This window comes from Lepidothrix coronata, unplaced genomic scaffold, assembly GCF_001604755.1.
Source record: "Lepidothrix coronata isolate B3197 unplaced genomic scaffold, Lepidothrix_coronata-1.0 Scaffold141, whole genome shotgun sequence".
NCBI classification, from domain to species: Eukaryota; Metazoa; Chordata; class Aves; order Passeriformes; family Pipridae; genus Lepidothrix; species Lepidothrix coronata.
In genome coordinates this window covers 1228533-1245973 of record NW_016690321.1, presented here as the reverse complement: position 1 = coordinate 1245973, position 17441 = coordinate 1228533, and the positions used below count along the sequence as shown (strand labels likewise).

At 39.0% G+C, this 17441-nt stretch overlaps 1 protein-coding gene across 8 annotated transcripts in view; it reads right to left on the bottom strand.

Annotated features, from left to right (window-relative positions):
* Window positions 1-17441, bottom strand: part of TCF20 (transcription factor 20) — a 136424-nt gene that overhangs the window by 11911 nt on the left and 107072 nt on the right. For all 8 annotated transcript variants that reach the window (XR_001876862.1, XM_017827637.1, XM_017827642.1 and 5 more), the window contains one exon: window positions 3643-3736. Coding sequence is in view for 7 of the 8 variants with exons in the window: in XM_017827637.1 (XP_017683126.1) it covers window positions 3643-3736 (94 nt within the window). In the remaining variant the exon portion in view is untranslated. The remainder of the gene's footprint in view (window positions 1-3642; window positions 3737-17441) is intronic.

The following is a 17441-nucleotide window of genomic DNA, read 5'->3' as shown; positions in this document are numbered from 1 at the left end:
GGACCTCAAACACCAAGTGTGTATGACTCCATATACCCTAAAAAACACTCCATCAAGTGTTTTCTGCCCCTTTTTTTTTTTTTAAGATACAAAACCAGTCATACATATTCTGAAAGCCTGAAAGCCCTCGTAAGTGTCAACACAAACTTCTGAGGATTCAGAACAGATCTGTGACAAATCCTACATAAAGCAAGGTGGCACCATCCTTCAAAAGCAGGATGGTTGACTTCAAATGAAACTACCACTGAGCTCAAGGAACTTCAGAAATACCCATATCTGATTCACTACAGGAAAGACAGTAGCACTGCATAACGAATAAAAAGGGTTTATAGTCAGACAGCAGGCTGAGGAAAGAAAATAATGCTGATTTGTTTCTCAAGGAAGCCTGAATTTTCTGTTTGGCCATAAATGAAAATCAAGTCTTATTCCATATAGCTTGTTTATATCTTTTACACAGATTTATTGGAAGAGCGTCTATAGATTAAGATGGCTTGATTACACCCACAGATAAAAACCAACTGCAAACAAGGTCTTTTACTGTCACACCATCAGGCTGAAATTTTGAACGCTGAGAATCTACTTCAAGCTGGGGCTCTTTTATTTGTTTTGGTTGAAAACTTCAGCTAAAGCAGCCCAATGATTTCCTTAAAACTTTTTCTTGGAAAAAAGTTATACTGCCCATGTTAAACATCCCAGGAATTTTTCTCTGAAAAGCTCTACCACATCCTGCTTTTCAGTAGGACCTGAATTTTAGCTAAAGCATACCCTTGCCAGCTACCACAAAATTAGCAAATATAAACTTCTTGAAAGGAGAAAGGGGAATTTTCATGTGCTCATCCTCAGGAGAGGCTTCTTAGATTTTAGCTAGGTCCTTCAAAAATTCCACTAAGTATACTTCTGTTTGGGGGTGAGGTCTTTCCTGTAAATGAGCCTCAGCCCTCAGACTTCAGCACCAGACCCAAAAGCAGTGAAGCTGTCAGGGGACATTTCTAAGGATCAAGTGACCTGAAGGAAGAAAGTGACCATTTCAAAACTGCACAATGGGGAGCACTAGTCCAGAAGGCAGAAGTGAAAACATTACTGAGAAAGGCAATCAAACTGCAGAAAGAATGAAGGCTAGTACGGTAAGGAGACCCACGTTACTAGAAGTCAGGAGTGAGGAACTATGGATGAGTGCCAGCAGGAGGCTAAGACCAAATGAGGACTGATTCAGCCAGAAGAATGGAGACTAAGAACTACTGGGATAAGGCATAGAAAGGTGAAATAGATAAAGGACAATATACAAGAACAAACCAGGACTAGCAGAGTTTGGTGTAACAAGGAGCTAAGTTAGGAGAACCAAACAGGAATAAGAAAGCCCAGAGAGGAAAAACAGCTAGGAGCAAGAAAGGAGAAGAGGAGGTGATGTAAGAGCAGAGAGCAAGAAGCCAAGCTAGAAAACTGGACAAAGGAAAAGTCAGAAAGGAGTAGGATGAATTGGGTCTTACAAAGACACTGGAATAAGAAATTTGTGAAGAGGAGCCTGAGACCAACTAGATAAAAGGCCTGTGGCTGATATGAAGAACTAGAAGGGACAACATATCAGACATATAGACTGAAGAAATAGAAAGGAAAATGTATAAAAAAACCCCTGAAGACGTCTTTGTTCTCACTAAATCATACTCTTCCTGGGGTGAAACCAGGGACTCACCAGTTTTACCAACTCCTCTGCTATTTTTTAAATATGTTTGTGAAACTCACATTCCAAGTATCCCATCTCCATGCAGCTCTTGCAATTTATTACTGCTGTATTACTCAAAGGAGGGAAATTAGCTTGCAATTGTGCTCTCTGACAGATGGCCACATGATAATGTGATGTCTCATAAAATTGAAAGAAAATGAAGTAAGCATAGCCTTGGAACTTGAACACAAAAAGCTACTCCAAAAAAATCTCAAAGGTTGCAAAGTCAAGAAAGAAGTGAAAAAAATCCAAATTTAATCTAGCTCATTTCTACATATTATATAGTAGACAAATTATATTACATTTAATATGGACTAAATAGTGTAATTATATGCTAGGTTTTGTACACAACACTGCCTCTTCCATGCATGACACAGAACTGCTCTTGGAAATCAGTCATGATTGTACAGCGTATTTGTCATCTGGAGGATCCTACCGCATTTGCTTAAGTGGAGTAGAGTTAATGAGGAAGGTATATCTGAAGAAAAAGGACAATATATTCCTTTTGATACCTGTATTTAGAATGCAGAAAATGCTACATACTGCACCTAGTAAAACAAGCACCCCAAACTACTGGGAACATTCACTATAATTTTTTTTGGTTTTTTCATGATATTAAAAAGGGCAGGTCACAAACCAGAAACAAATACATACTAAACACAATTTATGAATGCAAATCCACCTGACGATTGTGTGTCTGCAACATATGGTACATAAAAAAGTTTGTTAGTGTTCATGAAACTCTTAGGCATGACAAACACAGAAAATTTCCTGGTTCTACTTTCAGAACTGAGAAGGAATCATATGCAGTAAGCATGATACAGCATCAGGAAGGACAACCATGTTCATGAATGAGTACCCTTCATCCTACAGGGTGAGTTAGGGCCTTATGGAAACAGTGATTACTCCCTTATAAGATACATTCATAAGAACCCAAAATGACACTTCCATAGACACCCTTATTTCTGGCATTTTTTTTGAGTGTGTGGTTTTTGCAACCTGAATTATCATTCTTTCGCATCTTATTTCGTGTAAAGTCAAGGATTCTCCATTTATACTGTGGTACTAGTAGTATTCCACCATAATACTAACTTCATAAAGCATTTCTGTTACTGTAAAATGCAGATCTCCAAAAGGATGGGATTTCATGGTGAGAGGTACAACACAGTCATCCAGAAATGAGCACACCTACTTCAAATAGTCTAACATTTGAAAAACAGCATAAAATGGGTGGTGAACAAGTGGGCTGCTCTGGAACTGGAATAACAAACAGGAAGCTTGCAATTATTTGCCAGTCAAGAGCTGTAATCTTGAATGTTACTGCCTGTTATCAGAGTAAGTTTTGTAGGACAGGAGAAGTGAGTTAGAGGTGACTGAAATACTGGGGTATTATTTATTTTGAGCTGTTTTTTTTTTTTACCCAAGAATCAAGTTTATCTCCATGAAAAACTGTCACCCACCAACTCACAAGCCCAGGCTCATAGCTGCAGACAATGGTCTGGATGCTATTAGCTTATTTAATGATGAAAATTGGACCTACTCAAGAGACTGGCTGAATTGCTTCTTAGGAAGGAGAACTTTCTGGTAACTTGCACCCTTTTAACACAGGGTTTCTATTTTTTGCAAGAAAAGAGTGATCAGTTCTCACACTGCAGTCAAATTTCAGTCACTGTAGCTGCATTCCCCCAAACCAGGCTTTTTCTGCACTTTCAGCTAGATTCTTTTTCATTACAAGTTCCATCTTGTCCCAGTGCATTCCCGTAGGCTGTTTATCTGATGCCGTTTCTCACCATTTACATTACTTTATCTTCACAGTAGGGTGAAAAACAGAAAGGGAATAAATTTGTAAAGTACCCCAGATTACTTAGTGTCATATGATTTGGATAAACATGAAATACAGTTAACATGTCATTTGTTCCTACCTGCATCGATGGCACAAGGGTAATGGTATCGGAAGGAGCAGCCTTTGTTGTAGCAGCCTAAGGTGGCTCCTGGTTCCTGGCAATGGGAACATTTCTGAAAGGGAAACCAAGAAATGGCAATGAAGATTGCAATCATCTTTCTGAATACCTGTATTTTCCTGGGAATCAACCACATTCCAGCAAAAGTTTTTTGACTAATCACAGTGTTAGACTCTATCTTTCCACACCATACAAATAAAGGCCTTTCAAATAGGTAACAATATAACCTCTTTCAAACTACAAACTTTTCAGTTGTTCTAACCGTGTAAGAGATATGAAACGCTCAGCCATTCAGAAAGAACTTGAAACACTTCTCAAAGCTGTTTTACTGGCCCACGTTTCAGTACCTGACAATGACATCAGTGTTAAAATTGGAGGAAAAAGGGCTTTTTTGGATCTGCAGCAGCTTTAAAATGAGAACTGGCATGACAAATAATGATTTATAAGACACCATTAGTATAAAAGTAATTTGGTTACATCATTTTCATTATCAGTAGCAGCTGAAGATGATCAAGGCCAAGTTGAACACTTTTTCGCAGGTGAACAGAAAAGGTTTATCTGGAGCAGGAGAAGATGCCATGACGGGAAAACACTTCATCATCACAGAAATGGCACATCTCCAAAAGAAGCACTTGCAGTGCTACAAGGATGCTCATACAATTATTGTCAAAGTAGCTCAGACTCATCTGATGACCACATTCAATTTTCATTAGTTAAATCCCATTAGCTCAACTAGTCAGTGATGTATTTAACCATAATATCAGACAGATGGAAATGCAGCAGAATGAAAGCCATTTACTTCATCTTGAATGACTTAAGGAATGACCTAAGGAAGTAAGCCTAGAGTGCATCTCATTCAGACAGCAATTTTATTTCTTGAATGTACGTAGTAACTGATTTCTGTTAACTAATCTAAGATTCTGATGAAAACTGATTTCTGACAGGTTGACATTTTTCCTTTCTAAAAAGATACAGCCACATCTGGCAGAATTCACCAAATGCTAAGAGCCTGCTACTATTTAAAAATTAAAATGCAAATAAATTACTGGCAGAAAAAGAAAAGACAACCTACAATAACTTTTGAGTCATATTTAAGAAACATGGGAATTTTGTTTATTCTGGTGAACAAGGCCTCATATAACCGGTACAGTTCACCTTGAGTTTAGGCTGTGAGAAGCTGCCTTCGGTCACTGACTGCACACAGTGAGCTGACGACATGATCTATGAACACTTTTCCTATTGGAAAAGCTGGTGTCAAACTACATGTGTTCTATTAAGGCTATCAGCAAGCTACACCTGTAGAGCACACGGAACAGATGTGCTCAACCCAGCAGTGCACCTGGCACCGGACAAAGCACGGGTTTCTCACCACACGGGGAGGCTCATCTGCCAAGGTGGCCACATCCACTAGATCACACTCCTTCACATCTCTGATCAGCATACATCTTGCAGTGGGGATCTGGAGAATAGATGTGGCCAAAGCTAACAGCCACAGCACAGTTCCTCACTCTGCATAGCAAACAGGGGTTTGATTACAGTATTTCCAAAACCACTGAGAATATCTGACAGGAATATCTTCCTAGTATTCTGTGCTACGCAGAGATGACTATAGTTTGTATTTAAATGACTGAGTGAAGATGAAAGCAAAACTAGCTCCAGCCATAAACCAGGTGGCCCTCTTCAAATCAAAGCAGATGCAACTAACAGAAAAGCTTGTGAGACGTCAGTTCTCATGACATCTACAACTGCAGGCTTGAATAACGCCTTCTCTTTTCGGGTATGCCAAAGCATCCGGAGCCTGATCTTCAGCACTCCCTACTAAACTGTGTCTATCTTCTAAGCACTGAATGTGTATCATGACAAACTATTGCAGTATTTACGATGTAAGGGAAGTGTCCCAAAGACCTAGAAAGAGACATGCAAGCAGCTTATTTTTGCCTGTCAGAACATGAATGTTAGTTTCCAAAGATAAAAAAAAAAGTCTAAACCGATATTGAAATGCACACCAACATATACGGACTGCTAGCCAAACTGCAATGTAATTCACTCTCCCAAGGGAGTAAAAACAAGTTTTATCCATAGAGAATGTTTTTTCCTGGCTACGAAGTCAACTCTAGAAGGGTATTATGTACTGGCAATAGTCCAAGATTCACCTATGCCAAGTACTCAAGAAGTGCAGCTTGAGGAGTTCTGAACCAGAGCTCTTTACCTGTATGCTTTATTCTTGCTTTTAGATACGGCTGACTGAGATTAATCATTCTAAGAGGACAGAACCCAAATTGACTATTCTTTTTGAATGCAGATATGAATTTCTAGTTTTGTTCCTAAGAGGCATTCCGTCCTCCCCACTTTATCTCATCTTTTAAGTACCATCACACCGTTGCAACAGAAGGTCATTCTTCCCCAGAACACTGTGTCCTGTACAGAGCACTCAATAAGAGCATAGGAACTACAGCAGCAGAGATTAAACTGCAGCTGTATAAAATATTTCTTAACACTAAAAAGGCATGTCTTAAGAGTGTGTTGTGTGACACAACTGAAAATAAGACCCCTAGCAAAATTTTTTATACTTTTCCAAAAGTTAATTTATTCTTTGAACTTCTTCTTTGCTGCATCTAGCATGGTTCATGTTGCTATTCTGAAACTTACAGCAAAAACATGACAGGCATTTTGCTGAATTTTCAGCAGAGAATGGGTACGGAATGCTTTCAAATTGGTTGTAGTTAAGAGTGATTAGACAGTGAAAGTGGGTAGGTAAGATGCCAGGGCATGAGCACCAAGCCTTCGTTTCCCCTTTTTTCAGTCTGGCAGACCAATTGAGATTTTTACCAAGGTTACCTGCAGCTACACACCCACAACAGCAATTCCCCAGAGGACTACTATGCCATTGACGACTCAAGGCAGAGATCATCTGCTGCTGCTGGCTCCCCTGCTGCTGAACAAGTCTCCATTCTGGCAGATGCTTCTGCTTTTCACAAGCCACTGACAGTCTAATGGCCCCATTTCTTCTACCTCCCGGGACCCTCGACCATCTGCTGCTTTCCGGGGAAGCTGAGGGAACCACATACACAATAACTACTCTTTTCTTTTGAGTTGTTCCTTCTTGACACACCACAGAGTGACTGCACAAAGCAGACACACTACAAAGCTGCATGGTTCTAAAACATCTTATGAATCTATCACCTAATCTTTGAAAGACACTATCATCATGTAATGCCACATGGTTTCCAAATACACCCAGGTGTTTCCATAAAGACAGAATAAAGTGCTTAAAAAATTCTGGATGGTCTCAGTCTTCTTTTACAAGACATTGCTGCTGTGCTTTAAAAGGTAAAAAGATGCATAGTTCCTACTGGTACTTTCTGTGGTTTTGGTTAGAACCCTTATCTTATGAATTTACGTACACTACGACTAGTAAACATTCTAAAACCAAAATAAAACCACAGAACTTCCTACAGGAAATGTGTGAATTGGGCATAATGACCACTAATCGTTCTCTTTGGTCCATGAGCATATTTTCACCCAAACTCTACCATCCAACAGCCATTTGCCAGCAGATGGTAGCAGCCTGCTTGTCACTTGTAAAGGAATTATAGCATTCTTAGCCAGGGAAACAGCACTCAAGCTCTCAAGGGAAGAGAAATTCCTTTTGCTCAGTAAGCAGCCTGCTTAACCTCCCCTGCTTGAAAGAGCTGAAGGCTGGTACTTGGAGTGTGCTCCCAACGGGAGGTGCCAATGGATAGTAATCATTGCCAGGCATCTAATCAACTCCTGGCCTAAATTAAAAAAGAAAAAAAAAAAAAAAGAAGGAAAAAAGAGACCACACAGCGAAGATTGATTCAGAGGTCCTATCTCCACAATTCATCTCTGGCCACAAGGCACATATATCTCACTTAGAATAGGCTGGAGAGACTGAAAAGTGCCATTTAGAAAAGACACTCCATCCCTTGAACTAAATTATCAATAGTATTAGAGCCAGATACATTGTCTCTACCTCTCCACGCTATTAGCAGCCCATTTCTTCTTTGCTACAGCTCATCATTCTCTGTCTACCAAAATGAAGTAACACCCAACCTGGAAGTGTGAAGAGCTGGGGGACAGCTACCACAGCAGCAGCAGAGTGGCTCTGATTCATTTAAAATGCTCCACTATCTACCAGCTATATTTCTTTTACTTTAAGGTTCGCTTTTTCCCCCTTGAAAATTGTATTCTTTCACTACTAAAAAGAGTAGACTCAAAATTCTGATACCACACTGCTGTACATAAATAAGTAGGAGTCTGTTTTTTGAGTACATTTTTTTGCTTTCCTCAGATTTGTTCCCAACTCCACACAGGTGTTAAAACAAACATGCCCTGAGCTACCTACCTACCAACCTATCTTCTTCCTCCCATCCAAGCACAAGTCTTAGGCTTGTGAAAGAAGTGCCCCAAGCTGCTCAACGAAAACACTCACCTCCTCGCTTTGGCTCTGCACTGACAGGGATAATACTGGAGTACTGGTATCCTACTGGTGGGAGGATGGGAGCCGCCAGACAAGCCCTTCCAACATATTCTGGGCAGCCGCAGGAACAGTTGCTTAGAAGCAGAAATTAATTGCTTCTGCCTAACACTAATATAAGGTGTTTTCAGACAACTCCTCCACTATCTTTCTTGCTGAACAATCAGCAAGCCAATTTGAGCAAGGACATTCACGACAGATGCAACTGTATCATATTTTCTGCTGTCTATAATCCAAAGAGCCTTTTCTTGCTGATGGGCTTCTTCTTTTACTTTGCTCACCTGCGCCCCACACCCAGACCTCACTCTGATCTCCTCTCTTCCAATGACCAGTTTTTCCTTTGCTCTTTGTTTTCTTTTTCCTTTCCTTTGTTTTCCTTTTCCTTTGCTTTGTTTTCCAGGCATCTCCTTGTTTTTTCCCCTTCTTGCATACCAGTGTCAACAGTGCATAAGTGGAATAAAATGGAAAGCAACAACTGAAGGTTACTAACAAAGAAAGGCGAGCAAAAAATAAAATATATGTGGCATTAATTAATATAGGTACAAGTCTTTGCTTTACATGTTATATGCGTTTTTCATACTCTCTCCTCCGTCTGTTTAAATGGTAAGCTTTTAGGAAAATAATTGCTTCTGTATAATTGCACTGCACAAATGCAGATGTAAGATAATGAGGATTTCAGAGTCAGCTGCAATATTAGGAAGGAGGGCCTTCTGACTATTTCTGATTAAACAGTTGGCAGGCTCGGCAGAGGCTTGGATTTAATATTCAGGCGAAAGGGCAACAGAAGCAGCAGGCAGCCGCATTCTCTTTCCTGGAAAGCGGGATGCAGAGAGAGAACTTACTCCAATAAGCTACAAGAAAAGCTAAAAAAATATTTGTACTGCTTGCTACGGGAGAAAGGAATAAGTGATTTTGGAACACTGCTGCAAAAAGGGACTGAGATGAATAAAGCGGGGGGGGAGGCAGCGAGCACTTTCACTCCGATGTGCAGATTCTGGTTAATGAAAAAATTGGCTTATGTGAGTGGGGCTAGAGATAACAACTAGTACTGAAGGATACAGANAGAGCACTTTCACTCCGATGTGCAGATTCTGGTTAATGAAAAAATTGGCTTATGTGAGTGGGGCTAGAGATAACAACTAGTACTGAAGGATACAGAATTATTAGTTTCCATTTCCTGACAAACAATTTTAAGTTATCAAAAAAACAGGCAGAGAATATCAGTAAAATGAACCCCACAATTATAAAGGTAAAAACCTTTAAACTGGCATTATAAAAAGGTATCTCTTCCCAAAGACGATATACTCCTGAAGCAAGCAAATCAAGTACATAATACAGAAAACTAGTCTTGAAGTAAAATTGGGCAGCTATCTTCAAGTCAAGAAACGAAGGACAAATTTAGATTCCAAGACTTCAGCAAACAGACAAATCAATGATCTGGAAGATGCCATACTAATAAAGCTGCATTAGGAAACACAGTAAAAAGTCAGAACTGCAGTGCTGCACAGGCTGCTCAAGCACAAAGAGAAGCTGCAGCTCAAAATGGATGGCATGGAAAAAAAAAACCACAACAAGAAATTTAAGAGCTGGAAAATGTCTTAAAAATGGAAAATCCTATTCAATACATACAAAACTGATTAAACTACCACAGAAGCACTTGAAATTAAGAACAGAGTATTTTATTTCCTTCAACTAGAAGGAAAAACAGAAAGTAAGAAGAACAGAAATGTTTTGTTTTAACAAGGAATGGTTTGCGAGCAATAACTGTAAGGTCCTATGCAGACACTTAATCTATTCAACTGCACTTAAAGAGACTCTTGAAAGGAGGGGTGAACAATAAGGTGTGAAAACTTGTGAAGGTTGTAAAATTATCCAGGGTAGTCAGATCTCAAACTAATAGTAAAAAGCTGCAAAACCATCTCACAATCTGGATAACTGTACGATAGAATGGAGATGAAAATTAACGTTGTTAAGTGCAAAGTGATACACGTGGTGAAAATATTTTCACCTGTATATACACATGATGACAGACTATAAATTAGCTTTTACTATTCATAGCAAGGTATTAGTAGTCATCCTGACAAGAAACATCATGCAATCCCTGCAACCACAAAACAAAAAAAGACAGCCAGAATATAAGCAGTTATTAAAAAAAGAAATCCATAATGAAACCAAAATCTTCATTATGTCTACCTGTTACTCTTGTAGTATCCTGACATCTTAATGTTGTGCATAGTTCTGATTACTCTATTAATAAAAGAACACAACTGATTAGAAAAAAATGAACAGACAGACCACAGAGATAACTAACTAGGAACATAAAGAGCTTCCATTTGAAAAAAGTCTAAGTATTTTGGAAAAGAGGTAACTGAAAGGCAATTGAGACCTACAAAATCAAATAAGGGAATGATTCTTAGCCACTTCCAAGAAGGACGAGCAGGTTTAAATGTAAAATAAATATGCTTTTTTCACTCAACTAGTAACTGAACTACAAAAGTCACTGCCCAAGAATGCTGCACTGGCAAAAAGATAAGCAAGTTCAAAAACAAGTTCATCAAGGATAGGGATACCTCTGCCTGGTAAACACAGGGATACTAAAGCAACGACTCTAAAGCCATGACTGCCGAAAGGAGGCAGAAAATCTGCATTATCATTCTGCACATGCCTGGTTTACTACAAATCTCCAAATGTATGTAGTGGTGAAGAGGCGGCCATCGCTGGAGGCAGGACACCACAACAAAACATACTTTGGCACCTGTCTGGAATGGTAGTTCTTCTGAAGACCACAAGATTGTAAAATTCCACAATGAACAACAGAAAACCCATGTGATTATTAAAAAGAATGCAAGTACACAAAAATTACTGTTAGGTTACAAGTTTTTAAGACTCTTCAGTCTTACCTCCATAACATGAAGGTTGAGCTAAATTGTAACACTATATAAAAGGGCTGAAATTCAATCTAAGTGATAAATTCATGTTCAGTACTCCTTACAAGCCTGTTTTGTTCACTTGGTGGAATGATCAAAGGCTTAAATGTGCATGAACATATGAGACTGGTGAAAAGCTGAGTAAGACTTGAAGGGGGATGAACCCTCCCTGCCTCTCAAACAATGGAAGGAGAAAAAAAACAAATGAAATAAAGACCGAGTGTAACTGAACCAGAATTGATATCAGATCCTTCAAGAGTAAACTGATGGTTAACTAAAACAGATTTAGCAAAATAACAAAACCAGTAATTTTAAATGGTGCTGAAAAAGCATGTTAATTTCAGTTAAGCAGGCCAAGTACACACCTATGTAGCCATTTCATATTTTAAAAAATATTAAAATAATACACAGACTACCAAGTCCAAGAAGCCAAGAAATTTGTAAATCTTATTTCCTTTGATGACAAACAGCTACCCTGAATGAGAGAAACATTTCAGAAAAGCACTTTTAAGTATAGAGATTTGAGTTTGTTGAAGTACGCAAGTCTACCAGAAAAAATTATACAGTTTATGTTATCTTGACTATTCATTTGGGGAATTAAACATGCAACAATAAATGCAATTTAGTTACAAAAAGGTCTGAAAGATAGAAAAGCAGACTTAAAAGAGGAAGAAGAAATTCAAATTTTCAAGCAGTGATTATGTGAAAAGGAGTCACAGAGTTGAGGGAAGAGCATAGTAAGCAAGAGAGAGCATTTACTCCAGTTGGATTTTCTGGCAGCACTAGATTTCTTTCCCGGCCATCTTGGATACTGATTACAGGAAATACCCAAAGATACGGTGAATTTCTTTTTAGTGCAAGGCCTACCAAGTACACTATAAAACAACAGCACACAGTTACTTTAAAACAAAGCAACATCCTCACCGAAAGGGAAGAGGTTCTGGATAAATTAAGTAATTACCAGAAGCCCCCCCATCCCCATCCCCATAAAGCAATAGCTTTGAATATCAATGTCTGGAATGCCACAAAAATGGAAAAAAACTGACGTAAACAAGAAAATGCAATAAACTCAAGGAATTTGTTTTCAAGAGGCAAAACTGCATGACAGAATCAGTTTTTCTCTAATCAAAGAAAAAAGAGATGATGCTTAGTATTTACTAAAAGGCTCAAAGGAAAAAAAAAAGGACTGGCTTGTTAAGGACATAATAATCACTGTGTTATTAGGAGCAGTGAATTCAACAGAAATTAAATCTTTATAAAGGCTTAAAAATAAGGAAATGCTTTTGATCAAAGAAAACTGTAAATGGAAAATATTTTGACAAGATATTACATATTGACACAACCTGACAGGAGAAAGGGTACAGCACAAATCCACCCCTGCCAATGACTCAGAGACTTGTAACACTGGACAGAAATACATAATTTTCATTACCTGTAATAATCTGTGCAAGCCCTCACATAAATAGAGCCCCACTGTGCAAGACACTTTGGAAACACAGAACAAAGCGTTGGTGGATGCAAAGGGATGAAACAGGAATGGTGAGACTGAGCCAGCAGCATTGGGCAGAGTCCATCACAGCAGCAGGCAAAGCATATCCAATTATTCAGCACAAATCCCAGACAAGAAGGGCTTTGAAGAAATGCGTGAAGAAAAACAAACGTAAATGTGCAGGGTTTTGAAAGTGAAGCACTTCACTTAGGAAATTATAAAATTAGCCAGGGTGCACTGATTGGAAGAGGATCTTAAGTTCTTGAAACTGAAAGAAGAAAAAGCAGCAGGATAAGGGCAGATAAAATAATGACAAGTAACTTCTATTTGAGGCATAAGAAAAGAGAAGGTTGGCAGATGAATGTGAAAGAAGTAGGTATGTGAAAATGACAGTTTAGCTCATCTTACTGGAAAATAAACAACTTGTCTCTCTAGAAAACGGGTAGCAAACAAAAATACTATTCAATACCATTAGAGAAAGAGCAAGAAGACGACAGCGCCTCCAGAAAACCGCTGAAGCAGTAGTTGGCAGCAGAGCTATAATAAGAAGTAACAAAGTGTACACCAGTATTCCTGAGGTCACTGGTGGCTGTTGCTACCACTGAGGAAAAGCAGCCAAAAATAAGCAACAACAGCAGGTGAATGAACCCAAGAGAAGAGGTAAAGGCAATGCTTGTGGAAGGAGAAATGCCTGTGAGTCAGGACACCTCTTTTTAGTGATGAGCTATCAAGTCACATATCAGTGTTTTAAAAAGAACAACAAACAAGCTCATGAACCATAGCAATAAATAATCAATCACAGTGGAGGAAAACTAGAGAAATGATTAAAACATATTGATGAAATGTCCTCAGATATAGAGGTGCTCTATGTAAAATAATGTCTGCTGGCCAAAAATCTGGATGGGTTTAGACAAGAATATGTTCCTTCACTATTCAATAATCATCAGGAAAAAACCCTACAAACCATAATGATATATGTGCTACTTAAATTGCCCATTGCAATAACAGGTACTTTCATGAATTGTAAACTGAATTTATTCAAGAATATGTAGGATTTGTAGGCTTGCCAGACACACAACACAGGAAAACATTGTATGAGCTAGCAGCACTTTAGAAGAGGCAGAAAATATAAATAGCAGCAGTCCAAGACTGGATGGCATTCCAGCTGGATATTACAAAGCAGCTGAGGTAGTCAGTAGTCTCCTTAAAGGACAGACTTAATGTGGTCCTCCTAGGGGAAGAACTTCCTCCAGTTAAGGATTAGATGTGGTTCTCCCCAGATCTGAAGGGAAAGAGGACTAATGAAGATCTTCTGGGCTCAGAACACTGCTGAATCATGGTAAAGGCAAAAACATTATCCATTTGCAAGCCACCCCTTCAGTTTTATAAATCTAGATCAATCTATACTAAGAAAAAAGGACTAGGATGAGCCATAGATTGCTAGAAATAAGTCACTGTGAAAGATCTAAGAGAAATTTCAATCTTTTTTTCACCTGAGGCAGAAATAGAAGGATATAGGCATTTTTGTTTTGTTTTTCTTTTACTCTACATAAACACACCCTCTTTGCACTCCTTATTCCTTCACCTTCTGGAGGCTCTAGCCCAAAAGCAGAAGTGGAAGTCAGCACTAAAGTCTTCTTTGTTAGACAGCTTCAGAACAGACAATTCTTCTTTTGGCATTATCCTTGAAGCTATTTGTCCAGGAAACTGAATTTATTGGTAGCTATTCACAACTCCTGTTCCCCAGGAAAGGGGAAAATTTCTGCCTCTGAAAGTTTCTGCTTAGAAGAACAGTACCATGTGGCATCACTAAAGAATCCTTACGTTCCCCAATGATAACATATGACACTTCAAGGGAGGAATAGTTAAAGTATAGGAGTTAAGACTGCATTAAAACCTTGTAAAAGAGTTTTATGTACCTATAATGTGAGTATTGGATTTTTCTAATCTAAATGATTTCCTAAAATGAACATTAAAAAATAAAATAATGTCGGTTTTCTGGAAAGCACCAGTTATGAATTGTGTCAACCTTGAAATTTTAGTGATTCAATTTAATGTGAAGAGTTAGTCCTCCAGAAAACACTTAACAATATAAGGAATTTACATATGGTACCAGTACATTGCTGTTAGTAGCTTCATCATTTTAACTTTCTACAAGAAAAGGGAAAGCTAACAGCAAAAGAATATGTAACAAAACATTTTTATTATTTTTTTGGACCCAATTCTAAGTGATACATGAACAAGCTTTAAATTTAGCTTCCCCCCATTACATCTATGCAACTAAAACATGAAACCTCATATCAGCTCCCTAATATTCCAATTTAACCGAGAACAACTGACAACTTAAACGTACACTGTACTTTCAGTTTTCAAAGCACCCTACAAATGTCACAAAATAAGTGGTCTTAAAGCCTGCTTTACAGAATAACTAAATGACTTGTCAAAGGCCATCCAGTCAATTTTTGACAGCACAAGCACGAAGTCTGAAAAGTTCACAGCTCTCAAATCTGAACTCAAGTACATGAACTTGCCTTTCCCTCCCATGCCCACCCACCTTTTTTACTTTCCTTTGAAGTTTCACATTGAGCAGCAGTATCCTTTAGAGAAAGTCCCCATTTCAGAGATTCATGCCAAGACACCCTCCTCCTCCTTCCCCTCCCCTAGCAGTATGTCTTTTATGAAGCTGGTCAGTCGCCTTTAATCGTCAGTAACTTTCTGAAACTTAGCAAGCATGAGTTCTCAGTAAGAGTAAAGGAGTTGGAGGCACAAGAAAAGCTGCAATTAACAGCAGTCTAGTGCAAAGTAACAACAAAACCATTTTGTGAAATGAGTAGCCATGGGAAAGAGAGGTACAGCAGAGTTTGGTCTCCTAAGCACAAAAGAAAACATGCAAGAAGCTAGAAATGGAGGGGGGGAAAGTCATTAGTAAGTGAAGACTGTTCAACCAGTTTTTAACATTAACCTTTAGTATTTTCTCAAACAAAAAGAAAGCTTACTACACAAGACAACAATCAGCTGGTTGAAATAAGACCTAAGTGTATTTATGCTACAATCAGTTGTGCAGCCAGGCCTCAGGAACACACACACAATCTATTTTTACCACTGGTAGCTCAGGTGGTGACAAACAGTGCAGCTGCAGCTCGCAGAGCCCTGAGTGGGCTGTGTGCCTCACAACCGTCTTTGTGCCTTGAGCAGGGCTGGCCAAGTCCTTGAGTTTTATGACGAGTCCTACACTGGTGTGTCTCCTCTTACCAACAGTTCAGCAAGTCTGAAGACAGATTAAGTAGATCTACACCATTGAAGTCACACCCTGAACACTGTCAGAATCTCTCAAAAGAAACTGTAGCTACTCTACTCCTTTTAACTGAAGGGAAATGTCTGCTTCAGGCTACTCCAGCTGGCAAATTAGGCCAGCAGAGGAGAGGGCGCGTCCAGTCCCTAGTGCTTCTAAACTGTGGGATAATCACAATAATAAAGAAAAACCCCCTACCTTTTCATATGCCTAGACAACTAGATGGATGTACTTGCCATCAGTAATAAATACATACATTTGAGAACCATCTTAGACAAACTTTAAAACTGCACCTTTTTTTGAATTTGCTACTTTGGATACTTAGTAATATCATTCTGGAAAAACTTTCTATCTGAAGCCATGATCTTGACCAGGCCACTCACTTTCAAATCATCTTCAGACATCAGTTCCTTCTTGCACAACCTGCTGCCCTCTCCTATGCCCAGCATTTCTCTGTATCTGTACTGACACAGAAAGTCAAGAGAGCTAGTCCAGCCAAAAAATTAGCTTGATAAAAATGGAAACTGGGAGGTGGGGGGGAATTTTCTTGGCCAGATCAGCTACCTAACTTGGTTCAGTCACAGAGCACTACTGCTGCCAGAGGAGAGGCGTGGATGAGAAGAATGGCTTCTAACAACCCTAATTTAGCCTACATGAAATTATCACCCTATTTCACCTTCACAACAGATTCCTCAGTAAATCAGAAGTGGTTTACATGGGACACTTTTTGCTCTTTTAACACCAAAGGAGCCTTGACCTTTCGCTATACTCCTACTTCCCTCTACCCTCATTCATTTCACTTCCCCCAGCCCTTGCCCTGCACTCATCTTTCTCCTAATTTACCCCACTGTGGCACAAAGCAATCAAGGACTGCTATCACAGTAAAAATGGGAATTTTACCAATTCAGGGGGGAACTCTGAAAAAAGAGTTTTAGTTGTGGCAAGGAAAGGGATAAGACTATGAAAAACAGCATTGCTGCAAGAGCAACTCAAAACTTCAAAGGGCCTTTTCAGGAAGAGGATTATGTTTGGTAACTCTCTACACATGGGCTAATCCACAGCCACTCTCTGTGCCCTATATCCAGGCTGTTCTGTTCTATTTCCCACTCTCGTCCCTCCTTCTGGTTTAATGCTGCAGCAGGAACAAGCTGATGAGGTCAACTAACATCAGAATTCTCATTCCCATTTTCCCTAAACAGCTCTGTGCCCACATCTCCAGCTACAGACCTTCTCCCTCAACATGGCTCAAGCCACTTAAGCTTGTCCATAGCTTTAGCAATACAAGACTACTGTTAAATGCTAATTACTTACTAATGAAAACTAATCATCATGCAATTAAACTTTAATCACTAAGCAGCTGGCTGGGATCCAATCTTTAACAATGAAGGTTCATTAATAACTTTTTGCCAAAGTGCTCTGTCCATGAAGACTATCCTATACACAGAGTCCAGCTAAGTGTATGCAATTGTTTGAAAAATATTTCCTTTGACAACAAAGAAAAAACACTCAGAGCCCAACAGGGTAAGAGTAGCATAGTTTAGATTAGCTAAAAAA